Below are 13,232 nucleotides of genomic sequence, written 5' to 3'. Positions count from 1 at the left end.
CTCATAGATGCCTTGGATGTAATCTCTCCACCAATACGCTCTCTCCACTGCGTTTAACAGTGGAATTCCCATTGCACTCTCAATGTTTCCAACCTTGCTTTTGATTTCACCGAAGGTTGTTTTCGCTTTTCTATATGCTGCATAAGTCCTCCCGACGACCATTTATTTGTCGATTTCTTCTCATTTTTCCTGCAGCCATTTACCCTTCGCTTTTCCTTCCTATTTATTTCATTCTTGTTTGATTAATATTGCTGTATTCCGTCTTCCCTGAGCATTTTGGTACTTCCTTCTGTCGTTGAGCAATTGAAGTCTTTCATGTGTTGTTCAATGTTTTTCTGGAATTACCTTCCTCGTACCTATGTTTACCTTTCCAACATATGTGATTGTCCATTTATAATTTCCACTCCTCTTCAACTAAACTGCCTACTCTGGTATTCCTTATCGCAGCATCTACATCGTTAGGAAACTTCAAATGCGTCTCTCCATTCCTCAGTACTTCCTTCGTCACTGATTCCTCCCGGCGATTCTCTTAAGCTACTCTTGTGATCTCAAACTATATCTGTTACTAAATTACAATTATATTAATACCTTCAGCTGCTAACGGGCATTGATGTGTATCAACAGGGACAGCAGAAAATTTGTGCCCCCACCGGGACTCGAACCCGAGATCTCCTGCTTACATGGCACACACTCTATCCAGCTGAGCCACTGAGGGCACAGAGGATAGTGCGACTGCAGGGACTATCTCGCGCACGCTTCCCGCGAGACCCACATTCTCACCTTGTATGTCCACACACTACATTCGTAGTGTCCCATCCCAAAACATTCATTACTCGTGGAAGACATTCTTACCAAGCACCATATCCATATACGTATATAGTTCTGGCAAGACCGGCCATGACCTTCTTCTTCTTTGCGGATGCACACATATTCCCCCGAACTCTTTGGGCTTGGTAAGAATGTCTTCCACGAGTAATGAGTGTGTTGGGGTGGGACACTACGCCGGCCGGAGTGGTCGTGCGGTTCTAGGCGCTACAGTCTGGAACCGAGCGAGCGCTACGGTCGCAGGTTCGAATCCTCCCTCGGGCATGGATGTGGGTGATGTCCTTAGGTTAGTTAGGTTTAATTAGTTCTAAGTTCTAGGCGACTGATGACCTCAGAAGTTAAGTCGCATAGTGCTCAGAGCCATTTGAACCATTTGTGGGACACTACGAATGTAGTGTGTGGACATACAAGGTGAGAATGGGGTCTCGGGGCAGGCGTGCCAGAGATAAATCCCTGCAGTCGCGCTATCCTCTGTGCCCTCGGTGGCTCAGATGGACAGCCGGCACGGTAGCTCAGCGTGTTTGGTCAGAGAGCCGGTTGGCCTCTGTAATAAAAAACTGAGTGGAAGGATCAATAATCGAACTTGAACAGGATGTCTTGCGACGTCCGCAACGACCAAACACAACGATCAATAACGAACAAAATGAAAAAAAAGGGATAGAGCGTCTGCCATGTAAGCGGAAGATCCAGGGTTCGAGTCCCGGTCGGGGCACATATTTTCACCTGTCCCCGTTGATATACAGGGTGGTCCATTGATAGTGACCAGGCCAAATATCTCACGAAATAAGCATCAAACGAAAAAACTACATAGAAACGAAACTCGTCTAGCTTGAAGAAGGAAACCAGTTGGCGCTATGGTTGGCCCGCTAGATGGCGCTGCCATAGGCCAAACGGATATCAGCTGCATTTTTAAAAATAGGAACCCCAGTTTTTTATTACATATTCGTGTAGTACGTAAAAAAATACGAATGTTTTAGTTGGACCACTCTTTTCGCTTCATATACTTAATGTTTCTCTTCATGTTCTGTATACGACGTCGGCTGAACTACCGTTATCGTTGTTGGTCTGCTGTCGAATCTGACAAGAACGACTCTGTCACTTGAAAAAGTGTCGTGATGATCCCTCCATCGACAAAAAAATTGCAGAATAATCCCCCATTGGGATCTTCGGGGGAAGACTGCCAAGCGGTAGGTGAACACAAGGAAAATCTGGGACAGGGACGAAGGGATAACATTCTACGAATCGGGGAATGGAAAGTTATAAGTTTGAACACCGCAGGAATGCTAGAAAATCTGAAAAGAGAACTTCAAAGGCTCAATCTAGATATAGCGGGGCCCAGTGAAGTAAAATGGAAGGAAGATAGCCTTAACGACATTTATTCCCGACGTTCCATGGGCAGATAGACAAGCAAAGGTTGCGAATGTTGATGGTATGCAAAGTATCCAGTACCGCAGACAGTAGAAAACATGAAGGGGCCCCATGGATGAGTTCAGCGTAAGTCCATAATGCACAGAAAAGTCTGGAGGAGCTATTATGTTGCATTGTATGTCCAACAGCTGAAGATGAAAATGAAGATCACGAAAAGATCATGATCAAGATGGTGAAGATGAAAATGATTAAGATGATGGCTTGATTATGATGATAATGACAATGAAGATGATGTGAAGATGATGATGATGATGATGTGATGACAAAGATAATGATGTTACAACGAATGTAGGGCAATGATAATGTGATGTCAACGCCGATGTGTCGACGAAGATAACGATGGCGTTGACCACTACATCATGGCGGTCTTAGAGCCCAAGGTAGTACTCCTCTTTTGGACAATTCCACAAGTCATATTTCAGATAGACAGTGTCTGGTCCAATATGAAGAGAAATGGGCTAGCTTTCTCCGAAGAACGATGGAGTGCCTGGCTAACTCAACTGCTTGAAATGTCACATGTCGAACATGGCCTGGATGTGGTCGGTCAGTAACTCATATGGCTACGAAGTCTTCCGCGACGTATTTCTTGAATAAAAATCTCTCGGTGTACATGCCGCGTCAATTCAGGATAAAACTCCAAGCTTGCGACCACTACCTCCATGGTCGTCGTCAGGGCTAAAACTGACTGTCGTGACTATTTTTTTTTTTTTTCTGTATTGAATTTCAATTCCCCCCGAAGGGGGCATGACTAGCGAGGCTCCCACTTTTATATGCAAAGGACGGCTCCTGATTGGCTGGAATACGTCATAGCAACAGCGATATGGCGCGTAGTGAAGTGGTGCCCTCTACTTCCATGGATGTAGTTTCTATCCCGCGTTGCTTTCAGCGCCATCCCTTGAATCAGGAGGTAAAGTGCGGGAAGTTTTTCTCTGCGATTTTTCTTTATCCAGTGCACTCTTTCAAGTGTTGCTAAGTGCATAGCCGTTGTCTCTGTTAAAGTTACTATCGCTAAGTCTAATTTCGACTGCTTCCCGGATCACAGAGTCCCAGTAATTCGATGCGTGGGCTATTACTCTGGTTTCTTCAAATAAAATCTTATGCTTGTTAAGCAGGCTATGTTCAGCCACCGCTGATTTTTCCAAATACCTGTATTTCAGGTGGCGCTGGTGCTCGATGCAGCGGTCGGCAACGGTTCTTACAGACTGGCCCACGTAATTCTTGCCGCATTCGCAAGGAATACTATAAAGTCCCGGCACTCTTAAGCCGAGACTATCTTTGACTAGTCTCAACATTTCCTTAATTTTCCTACGTGGTCGGAAAACTGGTTTTATTCTTTGTCTCTTTAGGACTCTGCCTATCTTTCTTGTTGTAGCACCGCAAAAAGGAAGCCGCGCTGTGTGTTGGTCCTCTTCTTGTATATGGCCGGCATCGTGTCTTACTTTCTTGGACAATACTGATTTAATGTCACCAGCAGAATAACCATTCCTCTTGAAAACAGTCGTCAAATGGTTAACCTCGGGACCGAGATGGTCCTCGTCGGAAATAGTAATGGCCCAGTCGTCCATTCGGCTTTCGCTCCACCAACACATCTAAAAAAGGTAACTTCCCTTCCTTCTCTACCTCCAATGTAAATTTTATGTTTGGATGTACACCATTTAAATGTTCGACGAACTGCTGCAGCGTGTCACTGCCGTGTGGCCAGATTAAAGAAGTATCGTCGACGTATCTGTAAAAGCATGATGGGCGGAGGTGAGCACTGCTCAACGCTCGTTCTTCAAAATCCTCCACGAAAAAATTAGCTATTGCTGGTGACAGTGGCGAACCCTTGGCTGTTCCATCCGTCATTTCATAATAATTTCCACTGTATAAAAAGTAAGTGGTCGTCAAGGTATGCCGGAACAACTTCAAAATTTCTGAGGAAAAATGAGCAGCCAACAACTGTAATGTGTCATCCACAGGTACTTTGGTGAACAGAGAAACCACGTCGAGGCTAACCATAATATCATTTGGGCCTAGTAACTCGTTCTTCACGGTTCTCTGATAACCACGCGCGGGAGATTCCCTAGGAGCATTCTAGGTCCTGCCCGATTGCACATCACAGCATTTAGTGGGAACTCGTATGGGCTTCATAACATACTGATCTCTCAAAGTGGAGTACTGCTTTGTGATTTTACAAATTTCCTTGTTGACATGTACCTAATTCTGGTGCAGAACTCAGGTGAATGACAAAAATGCCCAAATTATTCGGGCCCTTGCAGTAGATGATTGTGGTCTGAGACTCACTTGTGGGTGTAAGGCTTGTGTGTCTGGGTATTGTAGCTGCGCTGGTTCTTGTTCTTCTGTGAGCCATTGCTGTGGTCTCCACTGTTGCGTCGCCGTCCTTTTCTGCTTCCAGATCTGTGACCCGCCTCCACTGGAGTCAAAGCAGATACCAGCATCACCGCCAGCAACAACCACCAGGCGGTCCTCACGCGCCAGTCCATTGCCACCTGCAACACACCACATGCTGCTGCAATGCAATACCCCTGGAAGGGATCTTCGTGCAGTTGGCGATAACCCTAATGTCAGCGTCAGAGAAGTTGCTGCTGTACAAGGTAACGTTGACCACGTCACTGTATGGAGAGTGCTACGGGAGAAATAGTTGTTTCCGTACCATGTACAGCGTGTGCAGCCACTATCAGCAGCTGATTGGTCTCCACGGGTACACTTCTGCGAATGGTTCATCCAACAATGTGTCAATCCTCATTTCAGTGCAAATGTTCTCTTTACGGATGAGGCTTCATTCCAACGTGATCAAATTGTAAATTTTCACAATCAACATGTGTGGGCTGACGAGAATCCGCACGCAATTGTGCAATCACGTCATCGACACAGATTTTCTGTGAACGTTAGGGCAGGCATTGTTGGTGATGCCTTGATTGGGCCCCATGTTCTTCCACCTACGCTCAATGGAGCACGTTATCATGATTTCATACGGCATACTCTACCTGTGCTGCTAGAACATGTGCCTTTACAAGTACGACACAACATGTGGTTCATGCACGATGGAGCTCCTGCACATTTCAGTCGAAGGAAGACTGCGTTACGTGTGATAATTGCTCCCAATGGAGGCACGAAGAATGCACAAGCTACGAAGGAATTCGTGAATTTTCTTATGATTTATGTTAGTGTGTACTCTCTGACAACATGTTGCGTACTCGTACCAGACATTGCAGCTAAGAGTACGAACGAGCAATTTCTTACATATGTTGACAGTTAAGGTTTGTGTTAAAAGTTAGGCAGCTGTAACTGATGTATGTTGTTCCTAAATAAACCAGCAATAATTTTTTATAAGAAAACTTTGTTTTAATCTTTTGGTCTGCTAGATATGAGCGGTTAAACGCTATACGCGTATTATTTCCCAGCTTTCCCCTATCTCTAGCAGAATGCCATGCCAATCAGCACGGTTCTCGCAACCAGCTCGCACTTTTCTCACATGGCAAACTAAAACACACGGATCAAGGCAGTGAAGTAGATCCAGTATTTCACGGTTTCCGAAAAGCATTTCATTCAATGTCACACGCACCTGTATCAAAATTGTGATCGTGTGAGGGTATCAAACGAAATTTGTGACTGTATTGAGGAGTTTTTGGTACGGAGGATGCAGCAAATACACACATCAAAAGAGTTTTCCATCACCCCGATTCCCAGAACTCCGGAAGATAGATGTTGACTGTGTATATTGTATCACGGACAAAGTCCCTTTGACTGTTCAGAGCTGTCACTAAACCCGCCTAAAGTTGTAAACAACCATGCATGAGCAGCGCGTATTAGGCGGTGAGGGTTCGAGAGCCGATCAGTTCCAGTCATTCCACTAGGAAGGAGGCACACGGCTCGTGTTGTCTGTAGTTTAACCATGCCTAGACGGTCAATACCGCGGTTCGATCGCGTCCGTATTGTTACTTTGTGCCAGGAAGGGCTCTCACAAGTGAAGTGTCCAGGCGTCTCGGAGTGAACCAAAGTGATGATGTTCGGACATGGAAGAGAGAGACAAGAACTGTCGATGAGAAGCCGCCCAAGGGCTATTACAGCAGTGGATGACCGCTACCTACGGATTATAGCTCGGGGGAACCCTGACAGCAACGCCACCATGATAAATATGCTTTTCGTGCAGCCAATAGAGACCGGATTGTACTGGCAGATAGGACAGCTTGGCTGTGGAAGTGGAAGGGTAGCCCACAACATAGACAGACAACAGTATTCACAATTACAAGCACCCAAGCTTTAATGATCTTCCAGCAATAAAGGCTCTTAACAAATTTCAATTAAGCAAGGACATAAACTTGGTTACAAACATACGAGGTGTGGCTAGAAAAAAACCGGACTAGTACTGGTGAAACAATAAAACGAATGCAATAAGGCTGAAAGTCGCGTGGCCTGTCACGTGACCCTCGATCCGCCTACTGCTCGAGTTTCATCTGCCTCCTGCACTCAGTCTGCCCGTGGCGTCTGTTTTAAGTAGTTGACGTTTTGTCTGTGCGTCGGAAAATGTTGAGTGTACAGAAAGAACAGCGTGTTAACATCAAATTTTGTTTCAAACTAGGAAAATCTGCAAGTGAAACGTTTGTAATGTTACAACAAGTGTACGGCGATGATTGTTTATCGCGAACACAAGTGTTTGAGTGGTTCAAACGATTTAAAGATGGCCGCGAAGACACCAGTGATGACACTCGCACAGGCAGACCATTGTCAGCAAAAACTGATGCAAACATTGAAAAAGTCGGTAAATCGGTAATCCTTGTCAACTCCTGTTAACTCAGACACTGCTCTGATTGTTAAACGGCGATCTTGTTGAACAAGTTTACCGATTTTTTCAATGTTTGCATCAGTTTTTGCTGACAATGGTCTGCCAGTGCGAGTGTCATCACTGGTGTCTTCGCGGCCATCTTTAAATCGTTTAAACCACTCAAACACTTGTGTTCGCGATAAACAATCATCGCCGTATACTTGTTGTAACATTACAAACGTTTCACTTGCAGATTTTCCTAGTTTGAAACAAAATTTGATGTTAACACGCTGTTCTTTCTGTACACTCAACATTTTCCGACGCACAGACAAAACGTCAACTACTTAAAACAGACGCCACGGGCAGACTGAGTGCAGGAGGCAGATGAAACTCGAGCAGTAGGCGGAGCGAGAGTCACGTGACAGGCCACGCGACTTTCAGCCTTATTGCATTCGTTTTATTGTTTCACCAGTACTAGTCCGGTTTTTTTCTAGCCACACCTCGTATGTTAACCTTCAACCAGTGAATAACCCCAATAAAGAATTACCAATCAATAAAACGTAGATAAAGGACTGCTTTACAAGAATGCTTAAATTAAGTAAAATCATGAAATCTAAATTACAAATTTTATGTTAAGCTTCAACAGGTGGATAACCCCAATAAAGAATTCTCATTTAAATAAAACATACATAGGAAAATGCCTTACCAAAATGCTTGAATTGTGTAAAATCATGAAAAGCTGAGTTACAACTTTTCTCACAAACTACTTAGGAATTTACATCAAATAAACAAGTTTGATTTGTTTAACCAGAAGGTAACTGCCAAGTCCAAGCGACCGAAGCCACTCAGAGCGGACGACCGCCCCAACGCTGGTCATCCACCGACATCGTCACGGCCCAGTGGCCACCGTGCTAAAACAGACTAACGTTTCGGTGAGCGACCGACAGCCACAGGAGTAACAGTGACTGAAAGTCGGCGTACGCCTTACGAAACACGGCACACCCTGAAGCGGGAGCAGGCACAGCTGACTAGCGGCCATACAACCGCGAGCAAACAAATCTCACGCCGCCCGTACTAACGCGGGAAATAATAGCGAGCGAAAAGACGCCACGCGCAAAGCAGCAACCGTGCCTACCCCTGGACCACAGAATGTGCCCTGTCTCCTTGTCTATGGTAATACAATTTATAGCACACAAGAAACGATTTAATACTGGCATTAGTTCAACGCAAGATCAGTTAACAGTTAGGTCCAGTAAAGATTTACCAACGGATTTACCTTCAAACCAACTTCCGGACCACAGGCGGAAATTATTCAACTGACCCTCATGAATCGAAACATTATGCGTCGCGTCGTTTCATGATTCGAGGGTCAGCAACTGATAAAAAAAATGGGGCCCCCGGGTCTCAAGGTCGCGATGGCGGCGTCACTGTCCCGCCGAGATAATTTGTCCTTTTAGGACAATTATCTGAGCAAGCACCCACGCCAGCAAAAGGTTGCCCGACACGTGCTGCTCGATAACGTAATGTATATAAAAGGTGGCAATGATTTATTTATTTTAGTCAGCAAAATGTCTTGGGTAAATCGGTATTTAAGCACGGGCAACCATGGCTCTATACAATACGACGGAGGTGTTTTATATCCGGGACCTGAGGAAGACATTGAAATGGCGGAAAGAATTCCATTAACAAATGTTAATCGTTCTCGTAGCAGTAATGATATTCGAACAGTGCAAAGAGAGGATGCTGCTAATCGTATACGGTATGGAGATAATCCAGCATACGACGATTTGGATACGAGTGGCGAAACGGTTGAATTTGAACGGGTGCCTGAAACAAGGCCAGAAGAAAGTAATCTTGGAGTGCGACGGCGCCGCGCAAATAGACCACGAAATCGTGGCCGAGGTCACCAGAGTGCAGATATAGCAACCGCTAGCGAAACAGTGCCCTTGTTATCTCAGAGTGTGACGGACGGGGCCGCAATCAGCACAGCTGGTGTTTCAAGTTCAGGGCAGATAACGGTAGCGGCTGGCGCGACTACTGCTGCCGCCGCAGGTGCTGCTTACGGCGTTAAAAAAGTAGTTGAACGTGTACAGAACAAAGGATATACTTTACCTGGTAGTGATTACGTAGGACCGGGGAATCCTATAAATATAGACGCACCGCGCAGTGGAGCAGATGCCATTGCTAAAGAGCACGACGTAGGATACGATAATCTGCTAAAGGAAGCAAGAGAACGACCATTTACAGAAGAAGAGTTTAGACAACGAGTTCAACAGTTGGATGCAAAAGCTTTAATTGATTTCGCAATTGACTGGAGTCATACACGAAATTGGCATTCATTTGTGGGAAAATACGGCCTGAGATTGAAGACAGCTGTTGAACAACGTATTGGAAAAACTTTGTACCCGAAACAACCAAATGCCGAAAAAACAGGTTGAAAGGTGGCTACACTGAGCCACAGCGCCAGAGATCGCGCCGGAGAGTTTTGTTTTGCCGCCTCCACTGGCAGTGATTATTGAGAAGTAGCGGAGTGCAGTGCTTGTCGAGAGGTCGTGGTGGAGAGTGCTTGCTGAGATGTCGTAGTGGACAGTGCTTGTCGAGAGGTCGTGGTGGAGAGTGCTTGTTGAGATGTGGTAGTAGCGAGTCGGTGTGGAAATGTTGTAGTAGTGAGTGCTTGTTCCATGTTTTATGCAGTTGTTTGATGGGTTATACAGCAGATGTTGTTCCAATGGAGATATTGTAATGATTAGAGTGCTTTTCGTCAATATATATGAAGGTAACAAAACTCGCTTTTTTTCTCATTATTTCAATGTCTTGAATAATGCGTCATTACAGGTTCAGTCAACAAAGCATCTGGCTTGTGTTCTTGGATTAGAGTGTAATTCTGGTTTTCTTGCGTACTTATAGTATTTCTATTTTTTTTTACCTTCATATATATTGATGAAAAGCACTCTAATCATTACAATATCTCCATTGGAACAACATCTGCTGTATAGCCCATCAAACAACTGCATAAAACATGGAACAAGCACTCACTACTACAACATCTCCACACCGACTCGCTACTACCACATCTCAACAAGCACTCTCCACCACGACCTCTCGACAAGCACTGTCCACTACGACATCTCAGCAAGCACTCTCCACCACGACCTCTCGACAAGCACTGCACTCCGCTACTTCTCAATAATCACTGCCAGTGGAGGCGGCGAAACAAAACTCTCTGGCGCGATCTCTGCCGCTGTGGCTCAGTGTAGCCACCTTTCAAGGTATGTAAATATAATTTTGTTGTGTATCATATATTTTTGGTTCTCATTGTTTGATTTTAACGTTTCTTGCCTTCAGAATTATGATATTCCACCGTGGGAACGGTCTAATTGGGAGTTTATGCATGAAGGCCAGAAACGGTATGCATATGAACAATGGCTAATGTCTCGTGTTCGCCGTGGTTTGCCTATAGATCACGACCGCCCATCAACATCTGGTTCAGCCACTGGAACAAGTTCTGTAGACGAACATCACGTCGACCACGAAGTATCAGATAGCGAAGAAGACGAAGACGAACAAGGACCAGAAGAAACACAACAACATTCTGAACCACAACGTTTAGTAACATATTCTGACAGTGACGAAGGTATGAGTTCGCCAATGCAGGTAGATTCAGGTAAACGACAGGCTGCAGCAGGTCAATCTGGTGGATCTAAGAAAAAAAAACGTTAACAGGCACTGCAGCACCATCTGCTAACGTACTGGGTGATTCTCCTAATACTCGTGTTGATCCGTTACCTGCTCCTTCTATATTAGATACCGGTAATATTACAAGATATCGCAAAGTTCATAGATTTTTCACATATGGTTTTGCATATAAAGTGATTGAACATGAAAAGGCAGTATGTATGGTTACTCCTTTGGCAGAAATTCCCGTTGATCGGCCATTTTTATATATGACACCTTCTGAATTAGATTTATTACCTGATGGTAGTAGAATTGTTCATTGTTCTGTAAAAGTAATTGCACGTAATCCTTTCACCAGACCGATAAATAAGAAATCAAACTAAACAGTTGTCAAAAATACAGTCACGATACGCAAGCCCTTCAAGACCTTGCTATCTTACTGACAGTTATCATTAACGGCGAAACATACACAAATGAATGACAAGAAATTCACCATTGAAAGCAAAAAAAAAAAAATCAACACACCACAAAGGCTAAAATAATTAATTTGCAGACGAGCAAGTCACTGAAAGCTCAGTTCCACAAGATTATGACTAACCTCACTCGGCAGCAATACATTTGTGTGCGTGATAACTAGGTTCCCCAAACAGGACTCCAAAACCCAAAACAACAGTTCACACGTTAGCTGTCTTGTTCTCGGATACTAGGCACCACCGGGCTAAGACAATCGCAACAACAACAAAATCTCTGAAATTACAGCTGCCTGCAGCAAAATAAATGAGTCAGGATGCACGAACGTAAAGCACAAGCCACTGTTCCAGCCGGAGCGTAACCTTTTCAATGCACATACGGACAGAACAACACACGTGGGCATAAAGGGAGCAGCAGATGCGTACCGAGCAAACTGTACTGCGCCAAAATACAACCAACGTCACGTCCACAAAGCGGAGCACTGCTCCCGGAGCTGGTGTCTGCTCGCTGGACTGCCGCAACTCTCTGTCCCCCGGAAAGCGATGCTGACTGCCGCCTTGCTCAACGCTTCTCTCGTCGCCTCAGAGTGCGGCCGCAATGTCCGTTCTCCCCTGCTGTCCGCCCCAGACCCCCGTACTCGCACTCACTCCCCCGTTAGGACCCGCTCCGACAGGAGGCGCTCGCGATCGCACCTAGTGCCAGCCTCAACGAGAGGAGTCATCGACAGCGTCTTGCGCCCGAGAGCCGCGCCACGGCTCGCGGATTATACAGGGTGTTACAAAAAGGTATGGCCACACTGTCAGGAAACATTCCTCACACACAAAGAAAGAACATACGTTATGTGGACATGTGTGGAGATGGGCAAAACTGTTCTTTTCAGAGATCGGATCCGAACTGTTCACTCCCTGAAATGAACTAGGTCTTTTTCATGACTCACCACTCATTCAAAATAGAAAATAAATGAAAGGCACATTGCCCTTTGTATTTTGATCTTATTTGATCCCATTTTGAAGTAACACAGATAATGAGTAAGAATTTTGTATTGTTTATTGAAATTTCCACGATATGACAAAGTTTTTTTTATCGATTTATTTTGCACTATCGCGGTTTTTTGGGTGATCGGAAAATGTTGTAACTTGAGATTTACATTAACAATGTATTTGGCTATAATGTATTAAAATTTCATTAACCTCGTACAAATACATCCCAAGCCATATATTTTTAAAGTGAACATTTCCTTCCGAAGACGCCCAAAATCGCAAAATCCGTACTACAATTAGAAAAAAAATATAAATTTGACTGTAAGACCAAAGTGCTGCATATAGCCTTATGCAGAATAAAACAAGGAAAATATTGGTGTATCACATTTTGCAATACGTTTATTGGTTCGCTCGTAATTAAAGTGTAAATTCGAGTGTCCATAATAAAAAATCCAATAGTAAGAGGAGTAGTCAGGAACCTCATCTGATCAGTTTAAACAAATAAAAATAAAATAAAAACAAATGACGTATACATAACATAATTATGTAATGTACATATCGGTATTAGTATGAAGAACAATATCCAGAATAGACGAACTCCGATGCAGAGGCGCTGAGTCAAGCTGGTCGAGCCGCGAGCTGTATTGCTGCGTGAGCTAAGACCGCAGAGACCAGAGTGACACCTGAGTTGCTTTGCTCAACGCTCTGGCTAGAGTCGAGAACGGTGGGGTGGGTGGGGTGAGCGTTGAGCGGGCGAGTTCCGAGGGTGGGAGGAGCGGTGAACGGCCACCAGTCACCCGCTCGGAGACAAATCGTCCGTTCTCTTGCGAGCAGGTTGTTGCAAGTAGTTCTTATGTTCTCCGCTAGGAGGCTCTCTGTCCTGTTGCTCGCATCAACTGCCCAGAGGGCAGGACGTGCGACTGAAACGATCGCCGATGGAGTGCGATGCTAAGCTGCTCCAGACACTGCACGCGGCAGAGGAAGCACAGAGACGGCACGGCATACGTGAAACACAAAATCCAATGGGGCACTGCATAATGCAGGCAGCCAAGGCAGAAGCAGGGCAGAGGCCGGCGCCGGCTGTGTTG

At 45.0% G+C, this 13,232-nt stretch overlaps 1 protein-coding gene across 1 annotated transcript in view; it reads right to left on the bottom strand.

Moving 5' to 3' along the window:
* Positions 1-4,731, bottom strand: part of LOC126210569 (uncharacterized) — a 124,622-nt gene extending 119,891 nt beyond the window's left edge. The window contains exon 1 of the mRNA XM_049939833.1: positions 4,537-4,731. Within this exon, the coding sequence (XP_049795790.1) occupies positions 4,537-4,691 (155 nt within the window). The 5' untranslated portion in view covers positions 4,692-4,731. The remainder of the gene's footprint in view (positions 1-4,536) is intronic.
* Positions 4,732-13,232: the final 8,501 nt, after the last annotated feature.

The sequence above is a fragment of the Schistocerca nitens genome, chromosome 10 (assembly GCF_023898315.1).
Source record: "Schistocerca nitens isolate TAMUIC-IGC-003100 chromosome 10, iqSchNite1.1, whole genome shotgun sequence".
Classification (NCBI taxonomy): domain Eukaryota; kingdom Metazoa; phylum Arthropoda; class Insecta; order Orthoptera; family Acrididae; genus Schistocerca; species Schistocerca nitens.
This window is presented reverse-complemented; position numbering and strand designations above follow the sequence as displayed.